At 46.4% G+C, this 16,859-nt stretch overlaps 1 protein-coding gene across 1 annotated transcript in view; it reads right to left on the minus strand.

Moving 5' to 3' along the window:
* The window catches only part of LOC140476608 (zinc transporter ZIP9-B-like), a 39,249-nt gene extending 23,326 nt beyond the window's left edge, over window positions 1-15,923 (minus strand). The window contains exon 1 of the mRNA XM_072569463.1: window positions 15,231-15,923. Within this exon, the coding sequence (XP_072425564.1) occupies window positions 15,231-15,326 (96 nt within the window). The 5' untranslated portion in view covers window positions 15,327-15,923. The remainder of the gene's footprint in view (window positions 1-15,230) is intronic.
* Between the last annotated feature and the right edge of the window lie 936 nt (window positions 15,924-16,859).

Below are 16,859 nucleotides of genomic sequence, written 5' to 3' on the forward strand. Positions count from 1 at the left end.
TCAACTTCACCAACACATTCCACCCCAACCTTAAATTCACCTCGACCATCTCAGGCACCTCCCTCCCCTTCCTGAGCCTCTCCATCAACAGGGACTGGCTCAACACTGACATCTTCCACAAACTCACTGACTCCCACAGCTACATGGCCTACACCTCCTCCCACCCTACCTCCTGTAAAAACACTATCCTTTATTCCCAAGTCCTCCACCTCCACCGTATCTGCTGCCAGGAGGACCAGTTCCACCACAGAACACACCAGATGGCCTCCTTCTTTAAAGAGTGAAATTCCCCTTCACACGTGGTTGAAGATGCCCTCAATGCATTGTATCCACGTCCTGCACCTCTGCCCTTGAACCCCACCCCTCCAACCGCATCAAGGACAGAACACCACAGTCCTTACCTTCCACCCCACCAACCTCTATATACATTGCATCATCCTCTGCCATTTCCACCACCTATAAATGGACCCCACCAGGGATATATATCCCTCCCCACCCATACCCACTTTCCATAAAGACTGTTCCCTCCGCGACTCCCTCGCAGGTCCACACCCCCTATCAAACCCCCCTCCCATCCTGGCACCTTCCCCTGCCACCGCAGGAATTGCAAATCCTGCGCCCACACCTCCCCCCTCACCTCCATCCAAGGCCTCAAAAGGAGCCTTCCACATCCAAAGTTTCACCTGCACTTCCACACGTCATTTACTGTATCTGTTGTTCCCGATGTGGTCTCCTCTACATTGGGGAGACAGGACACCTACTCCCAGAGCGCCTTAGAGAACATCTTCAGGACACCCGCACCAACCAACCCCACCACCCCGTGGCTGAACATTTCAACTCCCCCTCACACTCCACTAAGGACATGCAGGTCCTGGACCTCTTCCATCACCACTCCCTAACCACCCTAAGCCTAGAGAAAGAACGCCTCATCTTCCGCGTTGGGACCCTCCAATCCCAGGGCATCAATGTGGATTTCACCAGTTTCCTCATTTCCCCTCCCCCCCCACCTTCTCACAGTTCCAACCTTCCAACTCAGCACCGTCCTCATGACCTGTCCACCTTCCTTCCCACCTATCCGCTCCACCCACCTGTCTGACCTATCACCATTACCCCCAGCTCCATCCACTATCACACTCTTAGCTACCTTCCCTCCCAGCCTTACTGCCCTCCTATTTATTTCTCCACCCCGAGGCTCCCAGCCTTATTCCTGATGAAGGGAATAGGCCCAAAACTTCGATTCTCCTGCTCCTCGGATGCTGCTTGAACTGCTGTGCTTTTCTAGTACCACACTCTAGGATCAATGAGCTGACTGGTCTACTCAGTCTTATGCATAGTTACAAACTGGGAAAAAAAAACTTATGTTCAGAAGGCTATAGTTTTGAGAGGCATCTTCGCCCATCACTAACATTGCCTGTAAATATTGCATGGACAGGCAACAATAAATGTATTACTGCTAGTGTAAAACCTACTCTGAAAAGTGCAGTTATGATAAGAGAGTTCCTCAGGAGAACTGAAAGATGTGCTCTTTGGTTAGAATACATCACTCAATGTCTGTAGAGACGAGTAGAATAGGCACAACAATAGTGGAGGATGGGAATATTGTCAGGATTATATTGATGAGCTAGCCTATCATGTTTAAATGAACATATGAGCAAAAAACAGCAATAGGCCACTCAGCCCGTCGAACCTGTTCTATTATTCAATAAGACCACAGCTCATCTGATTTTGACCTCATCTCTACTTCCTGTCTATCACTGATAGATCCCTAATTACCATGGGCATGAAAGGCTATCTACCTCTACCTGAAAAATATGTGACGATTCTGCATCCACTGCCTTTTGAAAAAGGGAATTCCAAAGACTTTCAACCTTCAGAGATAAAAAAAAAGTTTCCTCATCTCAGTCTTAAATGGGTGACCCTTTACTTTTAAACTATGACCCTTAGTTTTAAAGCACCTCAAGTGAAAACAGCTTTTTTGCATCCACCTGGCCAAGTCCCCTCAGGAACTTATGCATTTCGATAAAAATAACTCCAAACCTTTTGGAGAGTTGTAGAGGATGACTGCAGAATTCAAGGGTGCAGAAGGATTTATATGTTTTGGTGCATAACTTACAGATAGTACATAGGTATAGCACATAATCAAGAGGGGCAGAGTGTGGTGCTGGAAAAACACAACCGGTCAGGCAGCATCCGAGGAGCAGGAGAGTCAACGTTTCAGGCATAAGCCCTTCATCAGGATTCCTAATGCCCTAAACATCGATTCTCCTGCCCCTCGGATCCTGCCTGACCTGCTGTGCTTTTCCAGCACCACACTCTCGACTCAGATCTCCAGCATCTGCAGTCCTCACTTTCTGGATAATCAAGAGGAGTTATGGGCTGCTAGTTTCTCTTACAAGAGGAGCTGAAATAAAAGAATGTTACGTACTCCAGGGCATTCGAGAGAGAACATCTTGAACGTTGTACAGTTTTGATCTCCTCATTTAAGGATGGATGAAAATATGTTTGGGGTGGTTCTGAGGACTAGACTGGAACAAGCAGGTTGTCTCAGAGAAAAGATTAGACAGACTGGTTTGTTTCCAGTAGAATTTTAAAAAAGGGGTGAATTGATACAAGCGCAAAAAATTCTGAATGTTCTCAAATGGTTGCCATGGAAATGGCTCCTGCTGTGAGTGAGCTCAGAACCGGAGGCACTGTTTAAAAGTTAGGAACAGCCGACATAGTTGAGGACAGAGGGGAGTCTTCTTTTCCTCTTGGTTGTCCAATACTTCCCAGGAGCTGAACAACGATGCCATGTCCTTCGTAGCCGGCAACACATTATCGAAGAGGATAAGCACCGCACCAAGTTCTTCCTCACGCCTCCACTTCTCGCCTTTAAACCACCAAACCTCAAACAGATCGTTGTTCGCAGCAAACTGCCTACAGGGTAACATCAACCACAACACCATAAAACCCTGTCACAGCAGCCACTGCAAGACGTGTCAGAGTGTCGACACAGATGCCACCATTACACGTGGGGACACCTCCCACCATGTACGCGGCAGGTACTCGTGTGACTACCTCATTCGCTGCAGGCAAGGACGCCCTGAGGCATAGTGCATTGGTGAGAGCGAGCAGAGGCCAAGACAACTGATGAGTGGACACCGCACAATAATCACCAGGCAGGAGTGTCCCTTCCCAGTCAGAGAACATTTCAGCAGTCCGAGACATTCGGCCGCAGACTTCCGGGTGACTATCCTCCAAGACAGACTTCAGGACAAGCAATTACGCAAAGTGGCCAAGCAGAGGCGGATACCCACGGGAAGGCCTCACCTGGATCCTTGGGTTTATGTCACACTACAGGTGAGCCCACTGCACTATACACTCTCTCTCTCACACGCACACACACTCTAACATATACTCACGCAGACCCTCTCTCATACACACATACATGCACCCCCCACACACATACCCTCTCACAGGCTTATACCCCATCACTCAAACACGTACACACACTTCCACATGCACTCTCACCCACACACTAGGTCTCTCCTGCACGTACACACATAAAAGTTTATGGGGTGAATTTGTATTCGCAGGATTACATTTTATTTTATGCAAAAACTGCATAAACCCATGGAAGGATATAGGTTTGCTCGCTGAGCTGGAAGGTTAGTTTTTATGAAAATGAACCTTCCAGCTCAGCGGGCAAACCTACAACCAGAACTTCAACCTGAGCTACAAATCTTCGCAAAACTTGCTAACACCCATTCTATAAGCCCCACTTTAGGAATAGAATTGACTCAACGTTGGTACAGACTTTACCTTCACCCATTTAATGCATTGTCTGAGCTGAGATAACACCTATTATTAGATGAGCTGATGCCACTTTAATATATAAATCCCAGAATTACATTCTCAAAAGAACCTGAAACAGCATTTCCCATTCTAAAAAGATGAAAGACTCAATCTAACTTTGTTTAAGAACTGTAACTTGGTGTTGTATGATTTTTAACCAAAGTTGTTTAATATATCATTACAGCTCCATGACAGTGTAACCCTTTTGCTATAAATCTTGCGTCATCTGGTCATTTCCATAACCACCTGGTGAAGAGGCAGCCTCTTGAAAGCTAGTGCACCCAAATAGACCTGTTGGACTAATAACTGGTGTAGCGCGATTTTTTAAACCTTGTCCACCCCAATCCAACACCAGCTCCTCCAAATCTTGCCTCTGAATTGAGACACTTTGGAATCCTGCTTTAGGTGCCGATGGAAGAGGGGTCATTGAGTATTTTTTTAAGACAGATGGATAGATTCTTGCGAGGCAGGGAATGCAGAGTTGGAGGGGTAGACGGGAATATGGAATTCTAAACACAAACAGGTCAATTCTTACCTTATTAAAAAGCAGACAAGACTCAAGGGGTCAAATGGTCCACTTCTGCTTCACTGTGTATATTCATATGCAAAAGGCAGAGGCTCCTGTGCTCCTGTGCCCTGGGACCCCTTGCTTGCCTCAGTCACACAGTCCTGTCCCTGATCACTGACAGTAAGATCCTCTCTAAAGATGTTACTGTTGCCTGGTACAAAGAGCCCAGATGGTGCTCTCCTTCTTCTTTGGTATGTCACAGTGGCTGTAGTTTTAGGAGCTGGAGGTGGAAGGAACCGAGTCAAAGCTGCTTGAACATTAAACATTTATTGCAGATGTTTGCCCTGGATCAAGCAAGAACTCTCACGAGCTGCAACTGTGGCACATCACCCATCTTAATATCAACTCTTACTTCAACACAGAGAATGCGGAACCCTTCTCTTTTCTAATCCTGCATACATCATTAGTGCATAATTGGGCCGCAATGTCAGAACCCTCCCAAGTCCCACTGCACATTTGTCTCCAGCCCCTGGGAGATGTCTCAAACCCTAACACCAACCCTGAAACACAGCTTCGGTACCTCTCTTTTCCACATACGTTTGTTGTGTGGCACTACACCAGACACCTCTGGAAAGTCTAGATATACAATGCCTACCTCACTATTTTTAATCAATGTTTTTACTTCAAAGAGTTTTTGATGCAGAAACTCTTTTACTTGGGTTACTGGAGCATGGGATACTTTGCTACACAGTGAATTTGGCAGAAATCACTGTTTCTTTAAAGAGAAAGCTGGGTCAGGTATGAAGATCAAAACACTAAACTAACAACAGTTCAGTCTTCAGATCCTATCAAAGCAGGTACATAGGGACGAGGAGCAGGAGTAGGCCGTCCAGCCCCTCGAGTCTGCTCTGCCATTCAATAAGACCATGGCTGATCATCTCATGGACTCAGCTCCACCTACCCGCCCTCTCACCGTATCCCTTAATTCCTTCATTGTTCTAAAAAAAAACTTAGCTTTAAAAACATTTACTGAAGGAGCATCAACAACTTCCCTGGGCAAGGAATTCCATAAATTAACAACCCTCTGGGTGAAGCAGTTCCTTCTCCGTTCAGTCCTATATCTGTGGCCTCTAATCTAGAGGCTATACCCTCATGTCCTAGTCTCACCTACCAATGTAAGCATCCTCTCTACTTCGATTTTATCCATTCCCTTCATAATTTTATACGTTTCTATAAGATCCCCCCCTCAATCTTCTGAATTCCAATGAATATAATCGCAATCTACTCAGTCTCTCCTCATAAGCCAACCCCCTCAACTCTAGAAGCAACTTAGTGAACCTCACTAGATCTTGAAGGTCAGAGTCTAGGTGTTCATTGAACCACTCAGCCCATTGAGCATTGGTGGGATGCTGCATTATAAATTGAGCCCTCTTCCTTACCAGCACAATAACAGGATCCCTAACCTTCCCAGTTGTCCTCTCCAATATTCCATTTCCAAAAAAAATTGCAGGAAATGGGTCTCGCTGGCAAGGTCAGCATTTGTTGTCCCTCTCTAACTGTTCTTGAACTGAGTGGATTGCTTGGGCCATTTTAGAGACTAGTTAAAGGTCAGTCACAATCCTGAGTAAGTAAGGTGTCATTTAAAAGAGTGTTATTTTGGTGTTTATCAGTGTTGACGTGGAAATGATTGCGCAGTGAGAATTACATTGCAACATTTGGACTGGTTAGATTTTTCCACAGCCTAAAATAACCTCCATTTGCTTCAAAAACATAACAATGCTAATGATGTGACCAGTCCTCTGAACGCACTTTAAAGCCAACTAAACATTTATTTCAGATGCAGATAAACCACAAAGAGCACGGCAATATCATGGCATGGAAAGCACTTTACCAGATACCACGAGCTAGACATTATACCTGACAGATTCCTTTGGTCAGACAGGAAAGAATCAATGTTGTGGCAAGCACCTGACATCTTTAGTTAACCCAAAGAATTACTTATCAAAGGCTCTTGGGGCACAGTGATAGTATCCCTGTTGCTGAGCCAAAAGTTCAAATTCCACCTCAGGAGGTGAAGTCATGGAGGTGTGTCATAACATGTGAAGTCACGGAGGTGTGTTTAATCAAACAGCTTGATTACAACAACAGGAAAAGAACACAATTTTCAACAGATTGGGATTTGCAGGGACTGGCACAATACATGCATTACTGGTGTAGCTTTCAAGGAAAGAGAGAGAAGACTTCAGACAGATAGGTAAACTATCCCTGGCCCACTCTCTTCATTGTAAAGATGTAAAAGGAGTACAGTGGTATGTCTCTGAACTTAGCAATTTTAAAGCCCCTGAAAAATGTTCTGGGCACATGGGCTCAAATTGGTTTTGAATTTTTAAGAAAATCAAAGACGATCTAGTGACCACTCTGCATAGCCATCAGATTGTTTCACATATGTATGGAATGAGCTGCAGAGGAAGTGGTGGAGGCAACATTTAAAAGGCATTGAGAGGGACACAGGCCAAGTGCTGACAAATGGGATTAGATTAATTTAGGATATCTGGTTGGCAGAGACAAGTTGGACCGAAAGATCTGTTTCCATGCTGTACAGCTCTAGGATTCTATGCTGTAAACATGGAATCTGTTTCACTGATTTTCTTTAGGGAAGGAAATCTGTCAAATTTACCCAGTTTGGCCAACATGTGACTCCGAATATGCAAGTGCGATTGACGATTCACTGCTCTCTGAAATAGCAGAGAAAGCTATTCAGTTTAAGAGTAACGCGCACTGGCCAACAAAACACTGACCATACCTGTAATGCTAACATTATAGAAGAATAGTTTTCCTTTTAGCCCAAGTTAAAGTCAATTCAGAGCCTGAAACTGATTTTCTACTGAAGAACTTCAATTTGTCTTTTTGAAAATTGCCTCAAAGTTAAAACAGCACAAGACAAAGGAGAGGCAGGGCATTCAGCTCATCACATCTGCTCTGTCATTCAACAAAATCACACCTGATTTTCTAATCCATAACTCCACTTTCTTGCTTTTCCCTAGAATCCTTAATTCCCTTACTGATTAAAAATCTGCCTTTCTCAGCCTTGAATCCACTTAACGACCCAGCTTCTATAGCCTTCTGCATTAAAGAATTCCACAGGTTCACTGCCCTCTGAAGGAATTCTTCCTCAACTCTTACTCTTCGAGATTATGCCTCTGGTCCTAAACAAGGGGAAACAACCTTTCTACATCCAGGCGAAAGTGAGGACTGCAGATGCTGGAGATCAGAGCCGAAGTGTGTGTTGCTGGAAAAGCACAGCAGGTCAGGCAGCACCCAAGGAGCAGGAGAATCAATGTTTCGGGCATAAGCCCTTCATCAGGAATGGTGCTTTTCCAGCACCACCCACTCAACCTTTCTACATCTACCCAGCCAAGTCCAAGAATTGTGCATGTTTCACTTCTCATTCCTCTGAAGTCCAGTGTGTGTAGGCCCAACCCTACTCAGCAGTCACTTCAGACTGCTGAAATCTTTCACATCTTCCTAAAGATTCCAGCCCAGCAAACCTTCTCTACAAACTACCTTCAATGCCAGTACCTTTAGATGAGAGCCCAAAACTCATAACAGTATTCCAGCTGTGGTCTGACTAGTTCATGACATAGGAAAGTGTTCGCAAAACTACCTTTATATACTCCATTCAATTTACCTTCTCGATTTCTGGAACTTTTTTTGCTAGCTTGCTAAAGATTTATGCTCGGGGACTCCGAAACCTCTCTGTTGTTGTAGCTATCTGCGGTTCTTTCTCCACTTAAATAATACTCAGTTCTTCTGTCCTTCCTGCCAAATTGCACAAGCACACATTTTCCCATATTATACTCCAGCTTTTTGCCCACTTACTCAACTTGCTTATATATCTTTGTAGATGAGGTCATTCTCACCACTTGCCTTCCCACCTAGTTTTGTGTCATCCACAAACTCGGCTATATACGTTCACTTTCCCCATCCAAGTCATTAGTACATATTGTAAATGAACATGGCCGGAGAATCAAAATGGCGGCAACCCAGCAGCTCTGAGCCTGCAGGGCCCAAGACTCCGGCAAAGTGGGGTGCCCACCCCCACCTCACCTGTTAAATGACTTAAAATAGCTTTTGCCCAGCACTCTTGGCCATTTTGCATCAAACTTTAACAGTTTGGTGTTTTTTAAAATGACTAACCCACCCCCTCCGGGGGCCGACCTGCAGAGGTGAGCCTGATCTCGGAATTCGTTAAACTCTGAGAGAAGATCGACTCGCCCATCGAGGAGACTCGGTCCAGGTGGGAGTCGATCTCAGTCACGCTTCTGCAGCATGACCGAGAGATCGAGAAACTCAGGCAGCGTGTCGGAGGGGCGGAGCAACAGGCCGCAGCCTCAGAGACTGCTGCTGAGTCATCCATGGGTCGGGTCAGGGCTCTGGAGTGGCGAGTCCGGACCCTAGAGGGGCATATCGACAAAAATCAAGGTCGCCAGAAAAACATTCAGTTGCTGGGCCTTCCCGAACGAGAGGGGTAAGGCCAGCTTGTGGATTTCCTGGAGCAATGACTCCCACAAAGACTGAAATTGGAGTTGGAGCTGGGCCGAGTGCGGGTTGAACGGACTCACTGGGTTGCTGTGCGCCGGCCTGGGTCGGACCAACTGCCCTGCCCGGTCCTAGTTTGACATCAATGTTACAGGGAAAAACAAATGCTGCTGGAGGCCTCCAGAGTCTTGGGGAAGGGTCCCCATGCCATGATGTACAAGGGCTCCAAGATAATGTTGTTTCAGGACTTTTCTCCAGTGATGGTCCGCCAGAGGAGGGCATTCAACAATGTGAAGTGTCTGAGAGACTTAGATATTCAATACTGCATGCAATATCCGGCAACGCTGCGCCTCAGTCATGGAGGATCTGTATATAACTTTGGATCACCTGAGAAAGTAAAAGAATTCCTGGATGCTCTCAAATAGACTGCGGGACTTGAACTGTATGGATAAAGATTTTATTTGCCCCCCCCCCCACCTCCTTGTCTATCTATCTATCTCCACCTTTCTTTTGCCCATCTTTCCCTGGGGGTGGGCGGGGCTTGTTCCTTGTTCTTTCTTTGGTCTCCGATCTATAGCTTGTGCGGTTTATTTGATTATTGAGGAATGTCTCAGAGTGGGATTTTTTTCTCATTTAGTTGCTTAATATTGGCTGGGATTGTAATTTTGTGATCATACACATTTCTATCCTGTGTTGTTTTGTTAAGCGTATCTAAGTGATAGTGTGGGGGGGGGGGGGGGGGGGGGGGGGGAGGGTCCCCAATTTTAAACTCCTGTTTTATAAGATACTGGAATTTATTTACTCAATTTTGTAATGCCTGGGCCGAGGGCAGGGCCCTAGCTGGGAGAGGTTTATGGTGGGGTTATTGGAAGGTAGTAGTGCCCTCTGAGAGTAAGGGGGATATGCTTTTTGGTATTTTTATTCAGGAGTAGTTCTTAATAGTTTTGATTTAACTGTTTTAAAAAGTTTTTTTTTAATATGTGAATTGTTTTTGGTCTTTATTCAATATCTTTTGGGTAAGGTTCTTCCTCCTGAGGGGTCTCGGGCCTGCCTGGATGATCATGGCTAGCCATTCGTTTAGGTGGTGCACCTGGAATGTCAAGGGAAGCCACTCATCAATCAAAAGGAAAAAGATATTATCAAGTCTTAACAAAAGGTTAATGCAGCCCTTTTACAGGAGACATATCTACTTGATAAGGAGCGCTCGACGCTGCGACAGGGTGGGTTTGGCCAGGTGTTCTTTTCACCTTTCAGCTCACAAAGTAGGGGAGTAGCCATCCTTATTCAGAAGGATCTTCCCTTCCAAATGCTCAGCCAGATAAAAGAGGAGTCTGGACGATATATATTGATTAAAGCCCTAATATAGAGAGAGGAATACAAGATTTTGAATCTTTATTACTCCCCCAGCACACCCTTTTAAATTTGTAACAGAAGCGTTCTCTAAGTTGATGGCTCTGAGGGTCCGCCACACAATTATGGGGGGGAAGATTTTAATTGTACCATTGACCCAGAGACGGATAGAATACCTAGCAGCTCTGCGGGCATATCTGAGATCTAGGCAACTGGCGGATCTGAACAGGGAGCTGGGGCTGATCGATGTGTGCAGGTGTCTCCACCCAGAGGGTAGAGACTTTACTTTCTATGCTAACCCACACAAGTGCCATACCAGAATCAACATGTTCTTTGTCCCCTTGACCTTTTGAACTGTCCTGTAAAATAGGTAATATCACTACTTCTGATCACACTGCAGTATACATGGAAGTTAATACTAGTGATGATGGGATAGGTCCCCGACATTGGCATATGGACCCTTTCTTACTGAAGGATAGCAAGTTCATTAAATATTTCTCGCAGGAATTTAAAACCTTCTGGGATATCAACTCGGGCATGGCCAGTAACCCTTCGACAACGTGGAAGACTGCTAAGACATACGTGCGAGGCTTGGTTAGCTCATATTCTGCGACCCCGAAAAGACAAAAGGGAGAGCAACAGGGTCTGCTCAAGGCTCTCCTGAAGGCAGCCGAAACTGTGTATGTTGATCGGCCTTCCATTACTAAGCTACAGAGGAGCACAGCCCTTAGGGCAGCTGTGAATATAGCACTTACCCAAACAGCAAAGAGGGAGGTATTATTTGCGAAGCCGAGATTATGTGAATACGGTGACAAGCCTGACAGGTATCTAATATACCTTGCCAGAAAGAAAAAGGCTCCCCAAGCCATTACGTCCATTAGAGCGCGTGCTGGTACCCTGACTTGTGATGGCAAAATGAGCAATGCAGCCTTTAGAAAGTTCTATTCTGAATTGTTTAAGTCGCAGGACTGTGAGGATAGAACTAGGAAGATGGAGTCTTTCTTTAAAAATCTGGCCGTCCTGGGCCTAACCTTGGAGCAGGTGTCGATCTTGAATGCCCCCCTGACAACCCAGGAAGTACAGGTGGTGGTGAGGCAGCTTCAGAGTGGCAAAGCGCCCGAACCAGATGGATTCCAGGCTGAGTTCGATAACAAATTTATAAGGGAACTGGCCGGACCACACATAAACATATATAAAACTGCTCATATAGTCAGGGCTGCCTCCCACCTTTGCTGAGAGAAGCAAATATTTCCTTCATTCTTAAGAGAAAGGCCCCAGAAGACTGTTCTGCATATGGACCCATATCCTTATTAAATGTGGATTTAAAATTCTCTCAAAAATGTTAGCATTAAGATTGGAGAGGGTTTTACCATTCATGATAAAAGAGGACCAGACGGGGTTTATAAAAGGTCACAGGTCAACTAATAACATTAGAAAGATCTTAAATCCGGTATAAGCCTGTCAGCAGGGAGCGATACCAGATTTAGTTGTCTCCCGAGTAGGCATTCGATCGGGTAGAATGGTCATATCTTTTGTATACGCTGGAACGATTTGGTGTTGGAGAGGTCTTTACTAAATGGGTTTCAGTATTATATAATGATCACAAAGCAGCGGTGATCACCAATGGTCTAAGTTCAGATAGCTTTTGCGTTGGCAGAGGCTGTCGCCAGGGATGCCCTCTCTCACATTATTTACACAAGTGATTGAACCACTGGCAGAAGCTACATGAACTGACCCTAAAATAACGGTTCCAGTGGTTGGATCAGGCAAGCACAAATTTACTCTCTATGCGGATGAGGTCCTTTTCTTAAGTGATCCTTTGACATCAGTGTCCCGCTTAATTCAAGTGATATGTTTTCAGGTTACAAAATCAGTTTTGTGAAATCGGAGGCCATGCCATTGGAAGGCCTTGCCAGTATATCCAATTTTCCGGACGGATCTTGTTTCCCCTTTCGGCGGTCACTAGTAGGTTTTCTGTACTTGGGTATTTTCATTACTCCGGTATTTGGTCAGCTATATAAAACCAGTTACACACACTTATTAGAGAAAATAAGGCAGGACCTTCAATGCTGGGAAGATCTCCCCAATATCCTAGCTAGGCAGAGTGGCCTTAGTTAAGATGACTATCCTACCTTGTCTTTTATACCCTATGAGAATGCTGCCCCTGATGCTGTCGAGACAGGCATTGTGTAAGCTTTACGGTTGGTTTGACTCCTTTATTTGGAGTCATAGAGGGCCCCTTATTAAATTAGAAAAGTTGCAGCTCTCACAAGCAAGGGGAGGACTGGACTTTCCGGATTTCAGGGGGTACCAACTGAGCTCCCTATTATCTTTTGGAGCTGATTGATTGTGGGTCACAAGAGACCCACTCTGGTTAGATATTGAGACTTCCCAAGCAAAATATCCCCTCATCAATCTACTATTTATGGACAAGGTGACGGTTACTACGGACTATTGTTAAAGACCCTATTGCATTAAATACAATCAAAGCCTGGAGGATAATGCAACAAGATGAGAGTAACCTGCAACAAAAACCTCCCCTTATACCCCTACAGTGGGAACATCAGGATTCCAGCCAGGGCTGACTGATGCTACTTCCAAAACTTGGGAGTCCAGAGGTATCTCCCGTTTGGGAGACCGGTTTGATGGGGAGGTCATGATGTCCTTCCAGCAGCTGGGCCAGAAGTTTGGACTGCCCATCAAGGACCTCTTTCGGTATTTTCAATTGAGAGACTTTATACAGAAGACGACCACACTGATAGTCAATCCTTATAAACCAGACAGGGAAAGGAGTGTGCTTTGGCCAATGGGTCCGCCCTCCAGTCAGTACTCTCTACCAACTATTATGCAATAAGGTATCGAAGGACATGGAACAGTTATATAAAACCTGGAATCAAGAATTAGAATTGGAAATCTCTTTAGAAATGAGGGAAAATGCCAGGAAGATCTCTACCTGTAACAGAACTCAGGCTACTCAATTGAAGATGCTTCACAAGGCTCACGTGGCACCTGAACAACTCGCAAAGTTCAAGGCTGAAGCGTCCCCAGTGTGTCCTAAATGTAAAATCGAAGTTCGCACTCTCACGCATTGTCTACGGACATGCCACAAGATCCACAGGTACTGGGACAGAGTAGCGAATGCCTTGGCAAAGATTTTAGGTACTGAGATTGGATTACTTTTGGCCTTCCCAAATTTTCCCTCTCTGGGCGAATACGGGAAGAAATTATTTACTATCCTTTCCTTTTGTGCGAGGAAAAATTATTTCGTGAATTGGGTATTCGAAGGTCCCCCGGGACTTTCAAACTGGCACAGGATAGTCATGGAATATATCCCCCTTGACTTCCTCACGAATATGGTGCACCAAAAAACAGAATTATTTTATAGAACATGGCAGCTCTTTTTGAACTATACTGACACAGATATTTTGGCCATATTGTCCAGGGTTTTTGCTTAGCCGTGGTAATGGTTCCGGCTGGTTCAGGGGCCCCTGGGAGGAAGAAGCTCGTGTAAATACGGGTTTTGTTGTCACTTGATATAAATCTATTTTGAGCTGTATCTAGTTATTTATTTACCTTCTTGTTTATTGTTAGTAATGTATGATATCCATCGATTCCAGCCTCAGGCGACTGTCTGTGTGGAGTTTGCACATTCTCCCTGTGTCAACGTGGGTTTCGTCCGAGTGCTCCGGTCCAAAGATGTGCAGGTCAGGTGAACTGACCATGCTAAAATTGCCTGTAGTGTTAGGTGCGTCAGTCAGAGGGAAAAGGGTCTGGGTGGGATACTCTTTGGAGGGTCGGTGTGGACTGGTTGGGCCGAAAGGCCTGTTTCCACACTGTAGGGAATCGACTAACCTATTTTATGCTTTGGTAGTTTGTACAATAGATTAGTAGTTAGTTTTTTTTTAAATTTATATTGGTGCTGTTATTATATTGTAAAGTGGAATACACTAGTTTGTATTATTTTTGTAATTTTGTCAAAAATCTTCCTTTTCAATAAAAATAATCGATAAAAAATGATTGCGGCCCCACAATTCCATTAGAAGCTCTAAAAACTGAGCAGGTTTCTCCTTTGTTATTTTAAATAACATACTGTTTTAAGAAAATGCTGCCACCTCACTTCCAGTGAGTAAAACTGTCAGTAGGACACAAGTGCTGGAACTACATCCAAACAGTTGAACACTGTTTGACTGTACAAGGCATTACAAGCCAAGCATCAATACCCACACTTTGAAGCACAGCTCACTGGTTTAGCAGCTCAGGACAATGCAAACATGCACACGTCTATACCAATACTTAAGTACGATACTTCAACAAAGTGCAGCACCTGGACAAAAAGGGAAGCCAAGCTGAAGTTCGACTTGGACAAACGGTAAATGTAACTGAATAGCATTCAAATACGAACATCCAGGTTCCTAACCTCTGGTTCCACTTTAGCCCATGGTCGCAAATTCAAAGGCCATTGGCACATGTACACATACCACCATACAAGCATGTGGAGGTGTTTCACTATATTGTAAGGGACTGAGTGCATTTGGAGTCAGTTGGACAAAGATTAAATCTACTTAACTGTAAGCTCAAAACTGGTTTCAAATCAAAAAGCAAACTATGCTTTTTTGCTTGTGGATTCCTTCGGCTACAGTTCCTTCGAATTTAACAGTGTTTCCAACCAGGTTTCTAGCACCCTTGTTATAATCCAGTAAACTCTTTACGTGGCCCGCCCAGCCTTAGTTGCACAAGAGTTATAGGTAAAGGCAGAACTATCACAACATACCAGTTTGAAAAAGGAACAAAACCTTTTAATTACACGTTATACTGAAACCGGACGGATAATATTACCTAAACTAGGAGATAATTAGCCAGACTGATTTTATAAAATCAAACATTTTCACAAAGAAACAGGACAGTGAAGCAGCCTTGAAAAAGCAGTGGAGAGAGAAGAGAGAGTTAAACGGCAGTGAATGGTGCATGGAGTGAGAAGACAGCCAGGCCCGCTGCTTACCTCAGAGAAGTTGAATGCCAAGGGGATAGTGCCTGCCACGTAACAGCCGATTAGCATGGCCAAGGAGAGAAGGCTGATGGTGCTGAGGTCATCCATCCTGCCCTGGGGACAGGGGGTGGGGAGTACGCTACAGAAAGAGAGAGATTGGGGGAGAAAGGAGAGTGCAGCAGTGAAATACAGGCTAAGTGGTGGAAGGAGAGAGTGGGGGCAAGGTTTGTTTTGGGATGGGGGGAGTTGGCAAGTGTGGGAAATGCAGATTGGGGAAAGGAGGTTTGGGGGTGAGGGGGAGGGGAACAGAGCTGAATTAAGGGTTTGGAAGAGTGTTTGGGCAAGGGAAGAGATCTAGGATGCTGAGGCAGGGGGGACAGGGAGAAGGTTGGAGCTGAAGCGATTCGCTGTGGGGGGGGAAGGAAGGAGTCAAGGGTCTTGGAAGTTTGGTGGATGTGGGATGGAGTGATGGGGGTGCAGAGGAGGGACAGGACAGGGTATTTGGGGGAGTGGGAGGAGGGGTATCTGGGGTGTAGGGAATAGAGAGCCTGGGATATTCAGAGAAAGAGGGGTGCACGTTATGAGGAGGGAGTATGGGGTATTTTGAGGAGGGGGAGAAGAGGGAGGCAGTATTAGATATTTGGGAGGAAGAGGGGGCCGGGGTATTTGGTGGAAGAGGGCAAGAGTCTGGGGTATTTGGGAGGGGGGGGGGAAGAGTCTGGGGTATTTGTGGGTGGGGGGGGGGGGGGAGTCTGGGGTATTTGTGGGTGGGTGGGGGGGGGGGAGTCTGGGGTATTTGTGGGTGGGGGGGGGGGAGTCTGGGGTATTTGTGGGTGGGGGGGAGAGTCTGGGGTATTTGTGGGGGGGGGGGGGGGAGTCTGGGGTATTTGTGGGTGGGGGGGGAGTCTGGGGTATTTGTGGGGGGGGGGGGGGAGTCTGGGGTATTTGTGGGTGGGGGGGGGAGTCTGGGGTATTTGTGGGTGGGGGGGGGAGTCTGGGGTATTTGTGGGTGGGGGGGGAGAGTCTGGGGTATTTGTGGGTGGGGGGGGAGAGTCTGGGGTATTTTGGGGGGGGGGGGGGAGTCTGGGGTATTTGTGGGTGGGGGGGGGGAGTCTGGCTATTTGGAGGACTGGGGGGGGGGGGGGGGGAGTCGTCTGGGGGGGGGGTCTAGGGTGTGGGTCAAGAGGGAGTCTGGGAAATTTGACGGGAGAGGGGGAGGGAGTCTGGGGTAACTGGGGGGGGGGGTGAGGTCGGAGTGTGAGGTATTGGGGGGGGGGGGGGAAGGGAGGGGAGAGAGGGGCCGATCGGTCGCTAACGAAGGGCCCGCCGCCGCCGCCGCCGCCGCCGCCGCCTGGAACCGTCCCCTTTTCTTGGTTGTTGTTTTCAATTGTTCAGCTCCTTGAAGAGCCGAGCTCCATGTTCACTGGGCCCCGCACCGACACCGTCACAGAGAGAGAGAGACACAGACAGATCCCAGTCCCCAGTCCCCGGCCCCACCGGCCGCTCGGCCCATTCACCCAGCACCGCTGACTTCCGGCGACACCGTCACATCCGGGTCAAAGATCAACCGCCAACGGCAGCTGCGACGACAAAACACCCTCCTCCCCCCCCCCCCTCACCGAGCGGTGCCGCTGTGAATCG

Source organism: Chiloscyllium punctatum, chromosome 4, assembly GCF_047496795.1.
Source record: "Chiloscyllium punctatum isolate Juve2018m chromosome 4, sChiPun1.3, whole genome shotgun sequence".
Taxonomy (NCBI): domain Eukaryota; kingdom Metazoa; phylum Chordata; class Chondrichthyes; order Orectolobiformes; family Hemiscylliidae; genus Chiloscyllium; species Chiloscyllium punctatum.